Source organism: Dasypus novemcinctus, chromosome 15 (assembly GCF_030445035.2).
Source record: "Dasypus novemcinctus isolate mDasNov1 chromosome 15, mDasNov1.1.hap2, whole genome shotgun sequence".
Lineage (NCBI taxonomy): Eukaryota > Metazoa > Chordata > Mammalia > Cingulata > Dasypodidae > Dasypus > Dasypus novemcinctus.
Window position 1 is genome coordinate 8,262,310 of NC_080687.1, and position 22,296 is coordinate 8,284,605.

General features: G+C 56.7%; 1 protein-coding gene across 1 annotated transcript in view; it reads right to left on the minus strand.

Annotated features, from left to right (window-relative positions):
• Nucleotides 1-2,665: 2,665 nt before the first annotated feature.
• The window catches only part of LOC101420830 (cilia- and flagella-associated protein 337-like), a 104,978-nt gene continuing 85,347 nt past the window's right edge, over nucleotides 2,666-22,296 (minus strand). Inside the window, exons 18-25 of the mRNA XM_071208169.1 lie at nucleotides 17,715-17,807; nucleotides 15,126-15,184; nucleotides 14,337-14,478; nucleotides 12,977-13,016; nucleotides 11,888-11,976; nucleotides 11,206-11,363; nucleotides 9,142-9,218; nucleotides 2,666-6,702 (exon numbers count right to left, since the gene is read on the minus strand). Of these exons, the coding sequence (XP_071064270.1) occupies nucleotides 6,495-6,702; nucleotides 9,142-9,218; nucleotides 11,206-11,363; nucleotides 11,888-11,976; nucleotides 12,977-13,016; nucleotides 14,337-14,478; nucleotides 15,126-15,184; nucleotides 17,715-17,807 (866 nt within the window). The 3' untranslated portion in view covers nucleotides 2,666-6,494. The remainder of the gene's footprint in view (nucleotides 6,703-9,141; nucleotides 9,219-11,205; nucleotides 11,364-11,887; nucleotides 11,977-12,976; nucleotides 13,017-14,336; nucleotides 14,479-15,125; nucleotides 15,185-17,714; nucleotides 17,808-22,296) is intronic.

Genomic DNA, 22,296 nt, shown 5'->3' on the forward strand with positions numbered 1-22,296 from the left:
CCCCACTGCGACCAGCGGAACGGCGGCCTTTAGCACGCGTCGCTGCCCGCTGCTTCCAGCGGGGGCTCGTCCCTGCCCCCTGCACCCCTCCACCCCAGCCATCCTCTGCACAGACACACACGCCGCCCCAGGGGTCTCCAGGGGGGCGCTTGCTTTCCTGCGCGGGTGGGTATCTATGTAAGAATGTTTTTATATGGAGAGGGGGATGTGCCCGGAGTGAACGGACAGTCTGGGGGTCTGAGTGGATGGAGTCACTCCAGTGCTGTGACACCCCAGGAAACGAAGGCCTGCTTCTGCCCTGAGATCTTAGGACAAGGCTTTCTCCCCCAGCCTCCCAGCCTCCTTCCCCTTCTGTCCCCCCCCCCCCGCTTTCCCCACCTGTCCTATCTCCTGCTCCCCTTCCCTGCTCCCCCCGCCCCTGCAGAACCAGCTTCCAGTCAGCCCATTAATCAGGCCAAAGAGCCAAGAAGGTGGCGGGGGGCTCCTGGAGGGCCTCGCAGTGCCAAGCCAGCTCCAAAAACAGGCCTCGGGGCCTTGGGAACTTGAACCTGGGGCCAAGGGGAGGAGGGCTCAGGTTTATCCTGAACGCAGAGAAGGCCTCAGGAGGAGGAGTCAGAATTCAGGTAGGACAGGGGCTTCCGGGGTCTAGAAAAAGGCCCCTGATCCCTCCGGAATCTCAGCGGCACCTGCCGGGGATCTGGAGTGGAGAAACGACCATGGCCTCCCTGCCTTCCACCAAGGCCCCCCGAAACTGCAGGCTGCCCTCTGGGCTCCTCGGGGTCCCAAGCTCCTCCGGTCCCAGGCCCCCCAATTCCTCTCCTGCTTGTTCCCCAGGAGGAAGGGACCTGATCTGACCGGATCCGAGTCCAGCCCCTGCTCGGCCCTCGTCTGCTCAGGGGCAGGTGTTCGGGCCACAGCTCCCGGGGCTGACTTGAGGAGGAGGCGCGAAGGCCTGCCCAGGCTCCGGGCCTCTGTTGACCGGAAGCCTCTGCCTTCTGGAAGCCTCTCCTTGAGGGTCATCGGGCAGCTCAGCTGACCGTGAAACACCACCTTGGTGGATGTCTCCGCGCTGGGGTCTCACCAGGAGGATTCAGACTTTCCCGGATGCCCCTGTCCTAATACCAAGCACCAGCACCCCAATTCCCACCCAGCCCCGTCCTTCCCACCAGCACCGCCATGCCCACTCACCCCACCTGCTGGCCAATGAGGCCTCAAGCTGTCACTTACGAAGTGAAAGGGGACAGACCCAGCGATTGGTCCCAGACTTGGCTCTGCTGCCATCTTGCTTATGACCTTGAACAAATTACCTCCTATGTGCCTCAGTTTCTTTTTCTGTTACTCAAGAGGCATCAGGTTTGCTCATCCAGCCTCTGCATTTCCCTCAGGTGACAGTTCCTCATCTGTTAATTTTGAGGAATAGTGTTTGCCTCGCGGGATTGTTGGGAAGGTGAAGATGGAAGCGCTTTAAAACCTCGAGAGCAAAAGAAGTCGACGATTAGACAGAAAAGACAACACCTGAGAGGCTGATCGGGCGGCGCCTTAACGCGGTTGGGTTGCAGTTTTCAAAGTTTACTCCTGAGAACATTCATCCCCCAAGATGCGCCTTGATAAAAGGGGCTCCCTCGTCAAGCAAATTTGGGAGACTCTCCCTTCCCTGGGGATGCACCAGGCACTTGAGAGTACTGAGGACTCAGAGAAGTCCTGAGGTACACAAACCCATTTAACGGTCTTCAATCCAGCATTTCCAAATTTCTTCAGGGAAACCCCCACCCCACAAGCCTCCATTTCAACTGGCTTGCCCCTGCTCCTTTTTTTTAGGAGGTACCAGGGACTGAACCCATGGGAACCCTTCTTACATGGGAAGCAGGCACTCAACCACTGAGCTACATTGAGTCCCCTTTGAGAGTTGAATTTTTAATTTGTTTGTTTTGTTTTGAAGAGGTACCGGGAATCGAACCCAGGGCCTTGTACATGGGAAGCAGGTGCTCAGCCACTGAGCTGCGTCGACTCCGCGCGGCTCCTGTTTTCTGGTGGTTAGGAGGGCCTGTGAGCAAGCAGAACTGTTGCTGGAGGTGGGCAGGGGTGGAAGGGGGCAGGCGACCAGGGGAGACAGGTCAGGGGGAAGAGGCAAACACTTCCCTGAGTCGCCCGGTTTCTTCTAATCGTGCGCCCAGCTGGAAGCTGCACCTGGAGGGATCTGCGCTCTGCTGGGTGTGAGCTGTAGAAATGGGTTTTGCTTTGAACATGCTGACTTCCTATAACGGGGTGATCTCCTCGGGGGATTCATTAATGGGGGGCCCTGCCCTCAGCACATCAACTGTGTGCAGATCTCACCTTTTAAAATAGTACCGGGTTGGCAGGCGTAGGACCCCCAGGATTCAGCTCAAAAGGGTACGACTCAAAAGTCAAGGAGTAAACACGAATACTTCATTGCGAAAACAGAGGGAAAGCCACTGTTTAATGCTTTATGAAAAGCAGGGTTCAAAAAGCAGTCGGGCAAGTTCATTCGTTTGGAAAACGTCTTCCTTATGAGGCTCAGCAATTCAGAAGCACAGAGGGAAACCCCATTTGGGGAACAAACTCTGCCCCCCGTTCCTCCAAAACATACCCTTTTAAAAAAAATAATTGTGGCAACATATATATCCTAAAATTTGCCATTCTGACCTTTTCTCTTTTTTTAACAAATCAATTTTATTGATATATATTACTAAAGCATAAATCCATTTAAAGTGTACAATCAATGGTATTCAGTATAATCACATAGTTGTGCATTCATCACTTCAATTATTTTTGGAGCATTTTCATTATTTCAATAATAGTAACAATACACACACACAAAAAAAACAAACAAAACTCATCACCTCTCAATCTCTCTGTGCTTCCCCTGCTGCATATAACTGCTATTCTGTTTCCTTCTCTCTAGTATACTTGTATTTATATTTTGTAAAAATAGTCTTTTATATGCAATATCACCCATATTTGTGTTTTTATCAGGTTTAATATCATATACACTCCTTTGTTACGGTTTTTAGCTTTCCTTCTAGTAATATAAATGACCTTAGACTTGCCTTTTCAACCACTGTTAAACCCATAAAATAGCTCTGCTAGTTACAAACGCTATGTTGTGCTTTCATTTCTGTTGATTTCCATTTCTGCATAGATTAACCTCAGCTTTCCATTCTCTACCCTCCTTCTATTCTAATTATTAACCCTAAGATTTTACACAATATAAAATTAAGTTCACAATAGGGCAATCCTACAGTATTTGCCCTTCTTGTGTCTGCTTGCTTCACTTAGCATAATGTGCTCCATGTTATCATATGCTTTACAACTTCATTTCTTCACAGCTGCATAATATTCCATTGCATGTATACCCCACAGTTTGTTTATCCTCGTATTGGTTGATGGACACGGGCTGTTTCCAACTTTTAGCAATTGTGAAAAACACCGCCGTGAACATCGGTGTGCAGATGTCTGTTTGTGCCCCTGCTCTCAGCTCTCCTGGGTACCTACCTAGCAATGGTATTGCCGGACCCATGGCAAGTCTACATTCAACTTTCTAAGGAACTGCCAAACAGTGCTCCCCAGTGGCTGTACCATTCTACGTGCCCACCAACAGTAAGTGTTCCTATCCTCCCATCCTCCCCAACACTTGAAGCTTTCCAACCTTTTAATAGAGGCCATTTTAATAGGTGTGTGAAATGATATCTCATTGTAGTTTTGGTTTGCATTTCACTAATTGGTAGAGATGCTGAACATTTTTTTCACGGCCTTTTTGCCATTTGCATTTCTTCTTTGGACAATTGCATTCTGACCATTTTAAGTGTGCCATTCAGTGGCATTAATTACATCCACGATGTTGGGCTACCATCACCAAAACTTTTTCAAACAGAAACTCTGTTCCCAGTAAGCAGTGATTCCCCAGCCCACCTTCCTCCTGCCCCTGATAACCTCTAATCTACTTTTTGTCTCTAGGAATTGGCTCATTCTAGGCATTTCCTGTGAGTGGGATCATACAATATTTGTCCTTTTGTGTCCAGCTTATGCCACTCTCAGGGCTCATCCGTGCTGTAGCATGTACCAGCACGTTGCTTCTTTTGACAGCTGAGTAATACTCGTTGCGTGGCTGGGAGACGTTTTGTTTGTCCATCCAACTGCCGATGGAAACTTGGGTTACTTCCCTCTTGGGCCTTTGTGAGTGAGGCTGCCGGGAACCTTGGTTCACAAGTATCTGTCTGAGTCCCTGTTTTCAATTCTTTGGGTTCCCCTCTTTTTTAACAGCTGGGAAAGGTAAGGCTGGGAGAATAAAGTCAGGGCTCTGACCCATTTGCAGCTTATGGCAGAGCTGGGCCTGGGTCCCCTGTGTCTCTGGCCCCTGATTCAGGGGAAGGAGAAAACTCTGGATTCCAACCTGGCCCAGGCTATGCCCAAGCCTGGGATCTAAGCCAGGAGCTGATCCTCAGGGTCACCTCGAGAGATTTTTTTTTCAGGAGGTACTGGGGATAGAGCCCAGGACGTTTTACAACCGCTCAACCACTTGAACTACATCCACTCCCCAATAAGAGTTGGTTTTTCCACTTGTTTGTTTTCAGGAGGTACCAGGGATTGAACCGGGACCTCGTACGTGGGAAGCAGGTGCTCAACCACTGAGCTACATCCACTTCCCTCGAGATTCTGGATTTCTAGGCTTAAGCCCCGAGTGTCTGAGGTGGTCGTTTTTTCATGGGCCTTGCGAGGCTGTACTTCTGCAAAGCTTCCTGGGAAACAGGTTGATCAGAGGCGGGAGCCCAGGTTCCGGCTCTGGTGCCCTCCCCCCCGGGGCCTGTGAGCCTTGGGTTCTCGTTGCAGGCTAGCCATCCCACAGGCCCCCAGTATATGGAGTGAACTGCCTGACGCAGGGGAGCACGCAGGAGACGTTAGCTTTCAGGGAAACCCTGCACTACCTGCTGTGCCCTCAAGAACAGAGGGGAAAAATTCAATGATGCTACTGAAAACAGTCTTACAGAATTACTATGCCCAAGAATCACCCCCAGAGTCAGAGGAGCGGCCGTGCCAGGGCCCAGCTGGCAGTGGAGGCAGGCTCGCCGGGGGAGCTCTGGCGGGTGCAGCCCGGGCAGGCTTCTGGAAGGGCATAGATTTTTCCAGTGGGTGTTGAAGGAGCTGGGGACAGCTGTCCTTGGGGAGCCCTGCCTGGCCTTGCTCCTTCCTGTGCCTAGAGGAGTTGATGAGCTGGCATCAGGGCTGGACACCCGGGGCGAGGGGTCAGGGCGGGGAAGAAGGTCAGGTCTGGGAGTGTCAGGGTCAGGGCCTGCTCCAGACTAACTGCAAGATGCCAGAGGCTCCAGGCCCTCTGCTTGCCCTCCACGCCAGCTTGCGAATGCCCAGAGCGGCTCTGATTACTTCCAGGTTTAAGCCCTGCCGTGGTTCCCTTGGCCCCAGGATGAAACAAACTCCATAGCATGATGTTCACGTTGGCCCCCGGGCCCCGTCCTCCAGACTCCTCACCCCCCATCTGCCCTTCCACCTAGACCACCCACCCAGGCAGAGTCACCACAAGAAGCCACATCTCCATGCCCCCTTCCCTCCAAGGAGAAAAGCCCCAGCTGCCATAGCACCCTCCCCGCAGCTTCCCCAGCTCTCTGCTGGCAGTGGGAGCAGGAGCCCCTCGGACCTTCTCTGAGCTTCGTGCTGACCCCACCGGAGCGGGCCCCACAAGTGCCGGGCTTGGCTGTCGTCATCACCAAAGAGGCAGGGACTGGGTGTCTTCTAGCTCTTTCTCCCAGCTCAGCACAGTGCTTGGTACGAGGCAGGTGCACCCACCAACGCTGGGCAGAGGAAGGAGAGGAGGAAGAGTGGGAGGGAGGAAGGGAAGAAGAAAGGAAGGACAGAAGAACCGTGTAATCTGATGGTCTCATGGAACAGAAATCACATTCTTGGCGTGGGGAAGGTGGGCCCGTCTACACGGCATGCCCTTCTTCTCCAGCATGGGCCTCCGGGCTGACGTTCAGAGTGGCTCCCCCGTTAGCCTCAGCCAGTCACCTCCGGGCCCCGGCTTCCGCGGTGGTGACCCGGATGAGAGCAGCCTGCTTGCCGAGGGATGTTGTTAGGAATAAATGAGGTAACACGTCTGAGTTCCTAAAGCATGGTCCTCCCGCGCTGTCCTCAGCCCGCCTGCGAGCAGGTGCTGCCGGTGATCTTCTGCGGTCCTGGGGGAGCTGGTTCGTGGGCCGCTGGCTGCAGCCCACCACCTCTGCGCTTTCTTCCCTCAGTGAAACGGGGGCTTCCTGGGGAGAAAACCCTTGAATCCAATTTGTTCGTTTAGATTCAAGCAGTAACTGCTTTGGGAGGAACGCCACACGGCTGAAGTCATTCTCGTGGTGCTCTCCCGGGCCCCGTCAGACCTTCGGAGTTCACAGGGCAGGAGAGTTTGCCAAGCAGGGAGAACGGCTGTCCAGTGCGTTTGGAACACGGCGCAGCCGGGAAGCTGCCCTGCATCAGTGCTGCTCCCGGGTGACCTCGCGACCCGCTCTTTCCCGCGTAAGGACATTTAAATCAAAAGGGTCGGAGCCCAAGGCAGACAAGTCCGGCCTTTCTCCGAGGGCGGACACATGGGCCACCTCATGGCAGCGGAGGGCCTGGTAGATGCTGGGCCAGCCTGGCTCTCGGGGCCCCTGGGGAGGCTGCTTCTGTCTCAGCCGCATCCTAGAGGAGAGGAGCCAAGTTAGGTGTGCAGGGCCCTCCCCGACCCGGGGGCTCCCTGGTGCCCGTGGCTTAGGTCGAACCCCCAGCCCAGCACGGTTGACCCCACCTACCCTCCCAGCAAGGGTTCCGTCTGCACAGACATACGTGTGCTTATCCCTCCCCCGGCTCCTCTACCACCACCGTCTCCTCCCGTTCATTTCCAAGCGCACGGCAAAGCCATCTATTTGCACACCTCATCCTCCTTCCCTCTCCCGCCTGTGCTTGCCACTGTCACCACTCCCGACTCTGTGCCAACCATGCGGAACTACCAGCTGGTGCCCGAGCTTCCCCTTTGTCTCTGGCCCGGGGGCCTTGGCTCATGCTCTTCCTTCTTGTAAAGTTGCCTCTCGGATGGCCAAGTCCTTCGCATTTATCAGGCTTCAGTATGAATCCTGTCTCCATGGCATGCTCCCACCGTGTTTTACTCTCCCTCCTGGCCTGGGAGAACCAAGCACCGAACCCAAGGCAGTTGCCTGAGTCTAGAACCAAGGCAGTGACCCCAAGCCTAAAACCGAAGCTGTGAGCCTCCAGCCTAGAACCCAAGGCCATGAGCCTGAGCCTAGAACCCAAAGCTGTGAGCCCCCATTCTAGAACTTGTAGGCTATGAACCCAGGGGCAGAGTCCAAGGCAGTTAGCCTGAGTCTAGAACACAAGGCAGCAACCCCAAGTCTAGGACCCAAAGTTGTGAGCCCCCCAGTCTGGAATTGAAGGCTGCAAACCCAGGTCTAGAGCCCAAGGCAGTGAGCCTGAGTCTAGAACCCAAAACTGGGCACCCAAGTCTAGAGAGCAAGGCTATGAACCTTTGTCTATAACCCAAAGGCCCATGAGCCCTTGAGTCTAGAACCCAACACCATGATACCAAGGCTGTAACACAAGCCTAGAGCACAAGGCTACGGACCCGAGTCTAGAACCCAATCTTATGAGCCTCAGTCTAGAACCCAAGGCTGTGAGCCGGAGTTTAGAGCCCAAGTTTGTGAGTAGAACCTGTGTGTGTGTGTGTGTGTGTGTGTGTGTATTTTACCTAAGGTGTCCATTTTCTGGAATGACAATATGCCTGGATGGTTTTACATGGGAGGCACTCTCCAGTTTTTGAAACATCTACGGTGGCTTGGAGTTAAGTATCCTGGAAAAATATGTTCTTAAGCTGAATCCATTCCTGTGGGTGTGAACCCTTTATCAATAGGACCTTTGGATGAGGTGACTTCAGGTAAGGTGTGGCCCAGCTGAATCAGGATGGGTTTTAATCCTATTACTGGAGTCATCTATAAGTGGTGGGAGATTTATACAGATAGACATGAGAGTGGGAAAGCCACAGGAAGTAGCCAGAAGCTGAAAGTCAATGGAGCACAGTCGAGAAAGAAGATGCTGCAATGTGCCTTGCTGTGGTAATAGGATGACGGGCAGCCAGTCCTAGAATGCAGAGAAAGTGTCACCTTGATGGTGCCTTGATCTTGGCCTTCTCCTAGTCTCGAAACCTTGAGCCAATAAATTTCTGCATTCATTTTAACAGCTAGGAAACTAAAATAGTATCCACAGCATTTTGTTTTTTGGCTACGTGATAGAGATTGCATGTTGTCTACCCCAAATTATTTCTCACCTCTTTCTTATAGAACTCTCAGCTTCTCTTGCAGCTAGCTGTGGTCATGTGGCTAAGTGCTGGTGAACGAGATGTGAGCAGAAGTGTGGCAACTCCTGAAAGGGAGTTGATTCCGCTAGAAAGTGCGCCACTTTTGCTCACCTTTCCCCCATCCCGCACCTCTTTGCGCTGCCTGAAATGTGGGTGTGAAGCTGGATAATCCTGCAGTCAGCTGAGCGAGTGAAGTGGAATATGCTCGGAGCCTGGTCTCTCCAAGATCATGGAGCCGCCACACCAAGGAAGTGGGGTGGGGTGGGGGTGGCTAAGTGCCGTCACTCACGCAGCCCAAGGCCTGGATCTAAGTCTTGTGGGGAGGGCGTGGCAGGTGGGCCAGGCAGGAATGGTCCCCTTCAGCCCCTGGGAGACTGGGACCCAAGAAGGGGGCTTTGGGGCAGATGACCACGTGCCTCAAAGAACCGGGACAGAAGCCTTCCTGTGCAGCTCTGCCCAGGGCAGGGGGCTGGGGGCGTAGGGCTTTGTGGCACCCCCACGTTTTCACAGCATGGCAGCCCCTCACTCAGGGCACTGGTGGGGGGGCCCGAGAGGCTGGCCTGCTCTCCGTGGGCCAAGCCTTGACCAGAGGAGATGGCCAGACAAGAGGGCTCCAGAGCTGTGCAGTGGGGCCTGAACCTGGTGTGGCTGAGCCGTGATCCGGTTTACAGACAGGGGGTCTGGTGACGCGCCATCACACAGACCCCGGGGCTCGGCCAGAAGGGCTGCGAAGGTGTTTCTCTCAGACCCACACACCGCCGCCAAGCACCTACCATTGGCTCATTTCCTCCTCCAGCTCTGCTTCAAGCAGGGGCTCTCCCGGAGCGAGAAGGCCAGAGGTCTCTTCAGGCTGGAAGAAGGAGCAGATGTGGGAATGGGGACCTGTCACACTGGGGGGGGAGCAAGCCGAGCCCCGGGTCTCCTGGGCTTCAGTAACCATGTTCAGGCTGGCTGACTCGTCTACACAAGAGCACGTCCCCTGAGAGTTTACGAGGTTCTCAAAGGGCCAACTCCTTCGTGACATTTTCCAAGTGGCTGATTTTCTGCCTTGAGGCCACTTCTTATCTCATCTGCAGTCGTGTTTGATGTCTGGCATTTTGGAAGAATCAATCCTGACATCCGGAATCCAGTAACAGCTTCAGGTTAGCAAACCAGACTTCAAAGAAACATAAGATCTCGAGGGTTGGAATAAGACTGCGATGAGGGTAAGTGGTGGGTGGAGGCGCACTAGGACTAAGGTCGGGTGGAGAGCAGCCCCCCCCCCCACCCCGCCGCCTTACCGTGCAGCCCTGGGCTGCTATACTCTGTAATGTGACACTTTGGATTCCTGACAACTGTCCCACATATGCTAAATAAAACTCAGGCAGTTTTTAGTAAAACAATTTTTTCAGAATATTTTTCTTATTTCAAAAGCACCCAGTCAAAGTGGACAGAATAGCAAATGTCGAGGCAGCTGCTGGTTTTGAACGCAGGGTCAGGGGTACAGGACACCTGTGGCTTAGCCACTCGCCTCTTTCACCCATGGAGATTTTGATTTGATTTTGTTTAACCGAGTATCCTTTATCTACACTTCTCCCTCCATTCCCCCCTTCCTTTCCCATTCCTCCCCACTCTTCCCCTTTTCCTCCTTCCTGTCCCCCATTCCCCCACTGCCCTTCTCCTTGCCCTCCCCTCCCCCACCGCCCTCCTTCCTGCCCTCCCCTTCCCCCACCACCCTCTTTCCTTGCCCTCCCCTCCCCCCACCGCCCTCCTTCCTGCCCTCCTCTCCCCTCCCCCACCGCCCTCCTTCCTGCCCTCCCCTCCCCCTCCTCTGGGTTTGCACTCTGCTTTTCTCCTTAGTCTGGTAGGCCTGCAGCTGGCCACCCAGGCAGGGCTTTTGTGCGCATCAGCACATTTCCCATTTCCCCTGCTTGCTCCTTTTCTTCCTCTCCACTCCCTCCACCCGTGCTTTTATTTTCCAAATCGTGGGTCCCTCAGAATTAATGAACTCATTTATTTTCTCAACATCAAGTGCACACTGGAATGACCGCGTCTCTAAATCTGCTGAGAGTGCCTTGCAGACAAAGGCTGGCTCTCCAGAGAGCTGTCACGGCCCCTCTCTACGACCTTGGGGAGGCCCCGAGGAGGCGGCGGCTCCCTGACCCGCATGGCCAGGGCCTGCCCAGCGGCCGTCGCTGGTGACACCGCGCAACGGGCTCCCAGGGGCTGCCCGGGAAAGCCTGCGGCACGTTGCCCCGCCGGCCGAGCGGGTGTCCTGCTTTGGGTTGTAGCAGAGCCGGTGCGCAATGGCTCGTGCAGTGACCTTCTTTTCGATGTATTAAAGGGCCAGCGTTTCTTGGAAATCCATCTATTCCACTGAGTTCTAAATAGAAGTACCCAGCAGGGGCGGCTCAGACTCTTCTTCGGCTTTGACTTTCCTGGACCCAGGCCCCTCACCCATCCTTTCTCCCACTCACGGTCGGGAAGCTGGGCTGGTAAACGCACCGCGTCACAGTGTGTGTGCTGTGGGTGGCATTTCAGCCTCGGGCTCTCCCAGCCGTGGCTGTAGAGCTGAGCCTCCGTGGTCCAAGGCCACAGGCTGCAGCCCTTTCGTTGGTGGAAGAAGGGCAGAGCTAAGTGACACCGGAGATGGGCCCCCACCGTCCCCCCAGCACCCACGAGGACTGCTGGCCTCGGTCAGAGCAGCCTCTCGGGCTGCCAGGAGCCCACGTTCATTCCCAGGGCTGCTGGGTGTTCTGGGCCAGATCTCGACTCTTCCAGGCGGTGGTGTATGTTCCACGCTGCTGGCCTGGAAGTCACAAGGTCAGCGCCCAAGAACTGGACATGCTGCCACCAACCTCGTCTTGCTCCTCTCCCATGTGCGCGGCAGGGACCCCGGCCAGCGCTGGGTGGGCTGGCCTGCTCCGGGGATGCGTCAGGATTTCATAGGGAACTCCAGGGTGGCTCCAGGAGGCAGGAGTGAAAATATCCCAGGGGCTCCTCTGCCCAAAGGTCCCTGGAAAGGGAGAGATAAGTTAGTAACTACTCAGCACCGACGGAAGGCAGCCTGACTCCTAACTGGAGCTACGCTGACGCGAAGACCGCTGGGTCTCCTTAAATACTCTCGGTAGTGCCGTCAGAGGCAATCCCAGGGCCCCCTCCTGCCGCACGTCCGCAGAGGCGTGTGGGCTGCTCGGTGACGTCCCGGGAATTTGCAGGATAACTTCAAAATCGTTCTTGCCCCTGATTCAGGAGGACCTCCGGAGAGAGGGTGTGTAACTGAGCCCGCCGGGCGGCCGGTCAGGCCACGAGGTCACTCCCGGTTGGAGCCCGTGACCCTGTGGCTGCCCCAGCCGCCGGACATGGCCCTCTGATGTCACCCTTCCTTGCCACACTCGCCATCAGCCTAGCTGAGCTCGTGAGGTTTCAGCCTCTTAGGTTTGGCTAACGTTGGTGACCCTCAGCTGAATCCCCTCAGGGTTCTTTGATGCAGTGGGGGCTCCACCAGCACCCCCGACTGGCCCGACGGACGGTCCATACCTACGAAGGCGCCGGCTGCGCTCCACAGGCGCACAGAGCGGTCACTGGAGGCCGACAGCAGGAACGCCCCTCCTTCCGTCAGCTCCAGACTGGTGAGACAAAAGCAAGCACGAGGGAAGCGGACATGGTTCAACTGATAGGGCGTCTCCCTACCACATGGGAGGTCCAGGGTTCAAACCCCGGGCCTCCTTGGCCCGTGTGGAGCTGGCCCATGCGCAGTGCTGATGCGCACAAGGAGTGCCGTGCCACACAGGGGTGTCCCCCGAGTAGGGGAGCCCCACACGCAAGGAGTGCGCCCTGTAAGGAAAGCCCAATGCAGAAAAAAGTTCAGCCCACCCAGGAATGGCACGGCACACGTGGAGAGCTGACATAGCAAAATGATGCAACAAAAAGAGACACAGATTCCCGGCGCCACTGACAAGAATGCAAGTGAACACAGAAGAACATACAGCGAATAGACACAGAGAGCAGACAATTGGGGGAGGGGGGGAAGTTAGGGTGGGGAAGGGAAGAGAAATAAATTTTTAAAAAGTAGCTAAATAAAAAATTTTTAAAAAGCAAGCGTGAGAGGCACGGGGGGTCCCATGCAGCAGTCCTTCACCTAAACTCGGCATTGAGGAGCCGGGCCATCCCCTGGACGATTCTTGGCACCCTTCCTTCCCGCCTCCTCCCGCGCCACGCCGGCCCCCAAGCCCAGCGCCAGCCCCCAGCCGGCCGTGTAGGTCCACAGGAAGCCGCTTAGGCTGGCAAGGCCTGAGCTCGTGGGCCGCGCGTCTCCCGGGCCAGCCACCGCCAACGCCTTCTACAGTCCCCGTGGAAAAGCCCGAGCCGGCCACGCCTGCGCACGTCTGGCAGTGCAGCTCAGGTCAGCGTGAGGGACGCGGCCATCCGCTTGGAAGGAAACGAGGCGGCCCAGGCCAGCCTCTGCGCCACACGGGCAGGACGTGGCTGCTTTGCTGGACAGCGGGGCCGTCCTACCGCCGTCCTCTCTTGGCTCAAGCGGACGCTCCTGAGAGGTCCCACCAGAACTGTGAAAATTGCTCCTTACTCGTTTACAGACGTCTGAACCTGAGAAGGGCAGCTACTCACCACGTCACCACGCCGACGTGGGCCCGCCAGGCCTTGACACCTAAATCGAAAGAAGGGGCACACCTGAGGGGGGGGCGGTGCGGGCGCCGTAGGCCAGCTGCCATCCAGCCGTTCATTCAGGTCGGGTCAGCTCGGGGTGGGGGCCCGAGTCATTGAGTCAAGCGTCCCCCCAGCACCCTCGACACGCGAGAGCCCACGCCGGGCCCAGAGAACCACGAAGGGGGACCTGCTGGCCAGGGCTCACACTCGGTTTTCTTCAGTGCTCAGGATTTGGTAAACAAGAAGGAGTGTGCGAGTGGTCAGTTAAGAAATTATTATTATTCTCCTTGAGGTATCGGGGCCAGGGATTAAACCTGGGACCTGGTAAATGGGAGGCTGGCGCTCAACCACTGAGCCACATCGGCTCCCCTGAGGTGGTTCTTTTGTTTGTTTTGCTTGTTGCTTTTGTTTTTTTTTTTCACGAGGCACTGGGAAATGGAACCCGGGACCTCCCATGTGGGAAGCAGGCACTCAACGGCTTGAGCCACATCTGCACCCCAAGACATTATTTTTAAAATGGCCTTGTAAAGGGGAGCGGGTGTGGCTCAAGTGGTTGGGGACCCGCCTCCCACAAGGGCGGTCCCAGGTTCGGTTGCCAGTCCCTCCTGAAAAAACAAAAACAAACAACAAGCAAAACAAATGAAAGAACCAACTCAGGCTCAGTGGTTGAGCACCAGCTTCCCACATACAATGCAAGGCCCTGGGTTCAATCCCCATCCCCTGGGACCTCAAAAAAAAAAAAAAAAAAAGGCCTGGTAAAGGCTGTGCTCACAGCACCCAGGGTAGAGACAAATGCAAGGCAGATAGTTCTTACTCCTAAATTCTGATTTCTCTCACTCTAGTGCATTAGATGTCCCCTGTGGTGGGATAGGAAATGGTGACTAAAAGGACAAAACTGAAAGTCCAAATGGGCCTTAAAAATGTGTTTAGTGGAAAAATTATATAACCATTTTAGAATGAGGCAGAGGTAAGTATGTTTATTTGGAAAGCTGTCTAAGAGATACAAAGAAAAAAAGCAAGTACAGAAAAATACGTGTGACCACACGCATACCCCTATATAGACATGCCTATCTTGTCAACTTGCCCTTCAGAAAGCACATGCCAATTTATCCTTCATTCAGGAGTGCAGGAGCACCCGCTTTCCTGCATCCCTGCCAACACTGAAAATTTTCAGTAATATTTTTTACGATAATTCTGCTCTTATAGGGTTCTGAGACAACCCTTCCTCCCGGTCCAATTTATTTTTACCGACCAGGATATTAAGCTCAAACCAAAGCCGTGCTCCTAGCAGTACTGCACAAGGAGAAGCTCGAGTGCGCACTCCTGGGCGGCTGTGGCTCTGGTCCCCGTGAGCCATATTCCTTGATGTCATAGATGTGCAAGAAGCCTTCCTCGTCAGCCATGTAAGCGAGTGTGTCGTCTGCCGTCACCGCAATGCTGCTCACACGCGCTTTCCTTTGGGACTGAGAAACACAGAGAGAGAGCGAGAGCGCTCATTGCAGGCAGAGCTTTCCTGCCAGCCAGTGGCAGGAGAAATGCTGTCTCCAATTTACAGTAAGAACTAGATGTTCAGGGCGATAGAAATGCCATTAAGATAAATAAAGAAGCGGATGTGGCTCAGCTGATAGAGCATCCGCCTACCACATGGAAGGTCCAGGGTTCAAACCCAGGGCCTCCTGACCCGTGTGGTGAGCTGGCCCACGTGCAGAGCTGCAGCGTGCAAGGAGTGCTGTGCCACGCAGGGGGGCCCCCGCATAAGGATGTCCCACGTGCAAGGAGTGCGCCCTGCAAGGAGAGCTGCCCCATGCAAAAAGAGCACAGCCCACCCAGGAGTGGCGCCGCACACATGGAGAGCTGACTCAGTAAGATGACGCAGTTTCCCGGTGCCACCGAGGGTGCAAGTGGACACAAAAGAACACACAGCAAGTTGGCACAGAGAGCAGACAACAGGGGGGAAGGGGAGAGAAATAAATAAAATAAATCTTGAAAAACAAAACAAAAAACCCAATAAAGCTAAGGGCTGGGAGTCCCGCAGAGCTGCCATGTGACATGGTCAATAAAAGACAAATGCTCGGCGTAGAAGTCATTTCAAGTCGACTGCCCAACTTACAGGAGTGACGTTTGCAATGAGGCAGGCCCCACCAAAGAGCCTCCAGAAGGTGACGGAACCTGTGAGAGAAGCAGCAAGGAGATATTTATTCTCAGGTCTAGACCTAAGTAAAATGTCCACATAAGCTTGTATAGGCTCTAGAGACATCCAGATGCTACAGGCAGGGCAGACAAGCTCAGGAATTCAGCACTTGTCAGTGGGCCTTACCTTGGAATTTATGCTCCCCAGTGTAACAGAGTTAGACCGTTTATAGTTTCCCTACACATGGCTCTTCTGCCCCTTTTATTTGAACCTTTAATTAGCACTATGCTTGTTAAATATATGTCCCAGAGACTTAAATCTTTGGTCCATTCATGTGCCAGCTGAGCCCTGAATCTCAGCAGAGTTGCAACGTCTACTCTCCACTTCATGGGACTCACCCAGGACAACTAACAAGGAGATGGTGATGGGTGACGCCCATCCCAAGGAACAGAGAGTGTCTGCAACTGCAAGCAGGAGAGTCCCATCCATCTGCCCGTGGGAACTAAGCCCCCTCTCAATTAGAAGCAGAGTGGGCATCACCATCCCCACATCCTCAAGATTGGGGAATGGACAATGGACTAAAGTAGACCTACTATTATTCTACTCTAGACCTATTATTGTTCTGGCAATGGAAGAACTCTTCTCATCGATATAGGCAGTGACCTCCAGAGGTCCTGAGGGGAGGGAGGGGGAAGAACATTGCAATATGGGGGCATTTCCAGGACACTGGAGTTGTCCTGCAGGACTTTGCAATTACAGATACAGGCCATTATGCCATTTTGTCATAACCTATAAAATTGTGCGGGACAGAATGTCAACTATAATGTAAACTATAGTCCACACGTAGTGGCAATGCTCTGATATGTGTTTGTTAATTTTAACAAATGTACCACACGAATGAAGGATGTTGTTAATGTGTGAAAATGTGGGAGCAGGAGAGGGTGGGGTATATGGGAATCCCCTGCATTTTTTGTGTAACATTTATGTAATCTATAGCTTCTTTAAAAAAAACAAAATTAAAAAAACCAAAAAACTTGTCCATGAGTGGCCCTAGCAACACTATCCGTGATAGCCGAGGTGGAAGCGTCCAAATGCCCATCAGCGGACGAGTGGACGAGCAAACACTGTTGCTCAGCTCTGTGAAAGGAAGGACGCACTGAGCCGTGGGGGGCCCTTGAAAACATTATCCTAAGTGAAAGAAGGCAGACACGAAAGGCCACACGCAGGAGTCCACAGACCCGGTGCAGGTAAATCTACAGAGATGGGGAAGGGCAGCAGTGGCTGCCCAGGGCTGAGCAGGGATGGGGAGGTGGGGGGATGGCTAAGGTGAGAAAAGTGCTCTAGAGTCGACTGGGGTGACAGTGGCCCATATCCAGGATACACTAAAACCCACTGAACTGTCCACGTTTCGTGAATGAGCTGTGGGGTTCGTGGACTCTGTCTTAGGAGAGCTGTTTAGAAAGCAGCGGCAGCGAGGCCTGGTGCTTGCGCTTTGCCGTGGGGTCCCTGTGCTTGCTCCCTGGCCTTCCCAGGCTGCAGCCTCTGCCTGGAGAGCCACGGTGTCTGCCGGCACTGGGCAGAAACCCCCGTCTTTCTGATTTGGTTTATTTTCCTCTGCTGGAATGATTAGTGGGTTGGCAGAGGGCTGTACCCATCATGGGCTTGGGCTCAATGGCCTTTCCTTACTGCACTGAATCCGGGCAGGCTTCCTGACGGAGGAGGCCTCTGGCTCGGGCTCTGGGACAAAGGCACAGGAGAAGTGTGCTGTGGCAGTAATGCACGTCTTTTAGGATGCTTCTTTGTAAGCGTTTACGCTAAACACACTGGGGGGCTTTCCTACTCAAAGGAATTCAGCCGGGGTTCTTGCCGTGCTAGTCACCGTTCCTGAGTGCGTTTTGTGCACGTGGGTGCTCGTGAAGCCAGTTGGGGCGAAGTGGGGGCCTGTCCGTATCCCCCCCTTGGAGGAGGGAGGGGGCTCTGTGGGTGGAGAGGGCTGGCAGGGGGAGAGGCACCCGGGGCTGAACGTGGCCTGAGGCTTTGGGGGCCGGGCAGCGAGGGCCGGGTGGCGGGCAGGAGGGTCTTGCCAACCCAAAGCCCCGGCGCCCAGCTCTCCCACCCGCCACCGGGGCCAGGAAACGCGCAGAGCGACGGCTGCTCATGAGCCGATCGGCTTGAGGGCCGCAGCCTGGGCCCAGCCTTCGCCCCACTCCCCTGTTTCTGAGCCTGGGGGACCATGTGAGTGGTTTAAGTCGCGCAGCGGGCACTCTCTGACCCCTCTGCTGGCCCCCTGTGCGGGAGCTCTGCTCCCTGCCCCCGCTGCGGGGGGCCGCTGGTGTGTGCTCCCCACCAAGGCCGAGCCGGGGTTCCTTCGGGCCTGGTCGAGGCTCCCTGGGCCTCTTCGGGGAACGGCCGGGCCCCTCGGTCCCCCAGTCTGCTGAGGACTGGCCAGTAGGGCAGGGGGGAGGCGGGAGCGGGTGGGGAGCGGGCAGTGGTGGCCGCAGAGGGCAGAGGGGGCCGGCGCGGGCCCGGAGCCCTCCCCCACCCGGGCTGCCTCGGGGAGGGCCTCACCTCGCGGCCCGTTGGCCAGGAGCGAGGCGGCCGCGTCGAAGGTGGCTGCGCGCGTCCTCAGGAAGGCCAGGCAGGAGACGCTCCAGTCCGGGCCTGGGGGCAAAGCAGAGCTCTTTGGCAACCCCCCAGGGGCTCGTGAGCTCCCCCACCTCGCGCCTCAGCCGCGGGGCTGCTCCCAGCCTGGGCCTGAGGCAGGCCAGATGGCGGCCTTTCCCTGGACTGAGGGGTAGAGTCAGACGTGGCCACTGCAGGCCCCCCAGCAGACACCACGGGCCCCCGGCCGCCACCTCAGGCCCCCGGTGGCCACCTCAGACCCATGGCGGCCACCTCAGGCCCCCCGGTGGCCACCTCAGGCCCCTGGCGGCCACCTCAGGCCACTGGCGGCCACCTCAGACCCATGGCGGCCACCTCAGGCCACTGGCGGCCACCTCAGACCCATGGCGGCCACCTCAGGCCCCCGGTGGCCACTTCAGGCCCCTGGTGGCCACCTCAGGCCACTGGCGGGCCACCTCAGGCCCCTGGCGGCCACCTCAGGCCCCCGGTTGGCCACCTCAGGCCCCCTGGCGGCCACCTCAGGCCACTGGCAGCCACCTCAGGCCCCCTGGCGGCCACCCACAGGGCCCCCCATGGCCATTGCAGGCCCCCCAGCGGCCACCTCAGGCCCCCGGTGGCCACCTCAGGCCCCTGGCGGCCACCTCAGGCCACTGGCGGCCACCTCAGGCCCCCGGTGGCCACCTCAGGCCCCTGGCGGCCACCTCAGGCCACTGGCAGCCACCTCAGGCCCCTGGCGGCCACCTCAGGCCCCCCGGTGGCACCACCTCAGGCCCCTGGTGGCCACCTCAGGCCACTGGCGGCCACCTCAGGCCCCTGGCGGCCACCACAGGGCCCCCCCATGGCTACCTCAGGCCGCTGGCGGCCCCCCCGGCTCCCAGCGCTGCCAGCCCCCCCAGGCCATCAGAGACGGACAGGGAATGGGGGCTTGGGGTGGGCCGGGCGGAGGGGCCGAGGGACCCCAGTGGGAGGCCGACCAGGGGCCGGGCCTGGGGCCGGGCCAGGGCCCTGCGGCCTTTCCCAGGAGGCCCCTCCCTTGTTTCCCCCCGGGGTGGAATATCCTGATCGACCTTTCCGTCTGCTCGTACGCCTGCTGTGGACTGGCTCGCTCACGCGATGGGCTATTAGTCCCAATCCCAGGTGAAAAGCTGCGGCTTAGGGAAGTTGAAAGATGTGCTTGCAGAGGTAAAGCTGTTTGCTCTTCCCTGCCCTTGTTTTTATCTGCGTTTGTGACGGGCCTGAAGGGGCCTGGGCCTCGGGTGGCGCTGTGGCCAGGAGGGCAGGGCCGGCTCCTGGGGGGCCCGGGCGTGGGCACGTGGGGAGGGTGGGGGGCTCCTCGGGCAAGGCGCCTCGCATCTGGGCTCCTGAAGGTCGACACGGGGCCGCGGGCCGAGAGGCCATCCCAGGACCCAGGGAGGAGCTGCCAGGGCTCCTGGCGACACGGCGGAGCTCCGGGACCCCCGCACACCCACGCCGCTTCCCCCGCCCCCCCCCCTCACGCTGCGTGACCCAGGCCCCTTCACGGCGGGGCCCGGCCGTCTTTCTGAATTCTTTAAGCCACGTATCCCCGGGCCTCTCAGAGTGCTCGGCACATTGACGGGGGAGACACCTCGAGTGGGACGACCTGGATCCGCGCCCCCAAGCGCGGCGAGCACGCCGCCCCCCGGGTCGAGGAGTGGGGGCGACGCTCTGCGTCATCTCGCCCTCCGCGGGCCCCTGGCCTGAGGGCACGTCGCCCGCCCCCGGAGCCCAGGGCGCACGTCGAGGTTTTCTGATGAAGGGGGTTGACGCCAGGGTTCAGCAGCAGAGGTCGTGCTCCCGTGCCCGCCACTGGGACGCGCGGGTGGAGGGGGGCCCTCGTGACCCGGTCGGTGATCACGCGACGGCAGCATTTAGGCCTGACGGGCGCCGCGGGCCCTGCGCTCCTGCCTGTCCACCGGGGTGCTGGCCGCCCGCGTCCTGACGTCTCGGCGCCAGGCCCTGAGCCTCGCGCTTGCCCAGCGTGTTCAACGGCCCCCTGCCGTCCTAGCGAAGCAAGTCCCTGTTTCACAGGGGGAGGGACGGCTGCGCACAAGGCCGCAGCCCTGGCATATGGAGGAGTGGGGAGAAACCGGCTGTGCTCGCACCCACAGCCCAGGCCGTCTCAGGAGGGGCCCCCCGCAAGGCCGCGCCGCCACTCCCGCTGGCTCCTCTCGCCCAGCCCCTCCGTGAGGCCTGAAACGCTCTGCTAGAGGTTTGGGCCCAGCATGACGGTTCTCGTCGGCTTCTCGGGCTCCAGGGAGGCCTGGACGTCAGGGCCGGAGCTGGGAGCGGGGGAAAGGGGTACGGGCCCGGCGGGCAAGCCCCTTCACCCTGGGGCCAGGCTCTGGGGCCAGGGCAGATGGGCGCGAATGCGGCTTGCCCTCTCATCTGGGCTCACCTGCTTCCCGAAACCTGAGGCTTCTTCATCTGAGCCGTGGAGAGGCCCTCCTTCACAGGGTTTCAGAGAAGCTCAAGGCAGACACTGCCTGGTTTTTTTTTTAGGTACCGGAGTTGGGGATTGAACCCAGGACCTCGTATGTGGGAAGCCGGCGTTCACCCACTGAGCCACAGCGGCGCCCCTGAGTTGGTTTTTTTTGTTTGTTTTGCTTGTTGTTTTTTGTTCTTAGGAGGCACCAGGAACTGAACCCAGGACCTCCCATGTGGGAAGCAGGCACTCAACCACTTTGAACCACATCCACGCCCCAACTATCTGAGTGGTGGCACACGCGCACCCTCCACGTGGACGACACGGACTGCCTGGTGGTGATTCCAACGGCGGCTATTAACGCTTTAGCGCGTTTCCTCATCTGTCATCTGGAGCAACGTGAGCATAAGCACGATGGAACAGTAAAAACACTCAGGGGAAATGTCTGAGGCGCGGGGGGCCCACTAACGACCACTTCACTGTTCTCTAGGTGAAACACCGTCGTCTCCCGGCGCGCACTGACGCCGTACTTCAGCTCGGTCAAAACCTCTCAGTCTCCCGTTCACTCTCCTCTCCGTTTCTCTCTCTGCCGTGGAGGGAGGAAGTAACGAGCCCTTACGAGGACGAACGCAGTTAAAATCCCGCGAAGGCGGCACTCAGAGGTCTTTTCGGCTTGCCTGGCTGTGCTTGCTCTACCCTTGGGCGCCACCCGTCTTCCCTCACCACCCCCTGCTGAGGACCTGAGGAGAACGTTCCCACAGCTTTCCAGACAAGGCGGCGGCCACTCGGCCACGGCCGTGGGAAGACAGCGCTGCGTTCGGGTCTAACCCTTGGCCTGGCGCCGCTCCTTCATGGAAGGTGGGGGGGTTTCGTGTATTTCCTTCCCATCTCTGCAACTTTTGAAACGCAGAAATTTGCCTTACTGCTTACTGATGGCCGGCGTTAACATTTTTGGCGCAGAAGAGGGGTTTTTCAAAACCGCCACATAGTCACATAGCTTTAAGCAATAAATGCCGCAAAGTGGCTTTAAATTAGAACTGTTGGCTGAAAGGTCAGCATGGCATTCTTGGCCAGTGCTTTATTTTCATTTTAATGGCAATGAAAAATAAACCTTTAGAAGGAAATGCCACCACTTTTCCCCCCAAAGGTCTTTTAGACACTCTTAGAAGGAGTTTCAAGGAATAATCTTTTTAAAAATATGTAGTGATAGGGGATAGGAATAGACTTGAGGATAAATCTCCAGGTAAGATCTGCCTTTCTCCGGTGGCTTCAGCTTTCCAGCCAGTGTGGAGGGTTTCTCAGGCAGCAGTGAGGGCTGTGTGGTGTAGTGTTCTTTAACCTGCGAGGCAAGCATGTCTTACCTCTGAATTTAGACGGGGCTCCTGGAGGGCAGCGTGAGTCCCCACACCTCTCTGTGGTTCCTTCTTAGCATTTCCCACGTGATATGCTCTTGGGAGCTGCTCAAAGATGTATTCTCGCTGTAGCCAGTGAGTTATCGAATGCCTGAAATCCGGGGTCTTAACCGCAGCCCATGGGGCTCTAAGGGTTAGCTGGGTAGGCCTCAGAAGGTGCAAGTCCTCCAATTTCATGCAAAAACACCCCACTCCTTTGTCTTCCCTGCGAGGGCTCCCGGGTGAGAGGCAGGGTCTGCGGCTGCCCCTTGGGTGGGAAGGACCTAGCCTCTGGAGGGGTGGGGACAGTGGTCGAAGCCCACGTGGCTCTGGGTTCCAGCCAGCTTTTCAACCCAGCCAGCAACGAAACTAATATTAGAATCTTCCATTTGTTCCTTACGTGCATTTATCAAACGGTTCAGGACCGGGAGGGGTGTGTGTGATTAGCACCCTCAAACCTTGGCCCGGCTGGGGCTCCGCAATCGTTTTTGAATAAATGAGCCAATGAACCCATGAGCACATGAGCAGAGAAGGGGCTTGAAGAAATGGATCCAGGACAGAAAAATTAGGGGAAGTGGGGGAGGATAGAAAAAAGTATTGAAATACGATATATAAGGACAGGCCCAGGTGGGAGAAACAGGGGCCTGAGGCCACCAGAGGGGTCTGATGGTAAGACGGCCAGGGTGGCTAACAG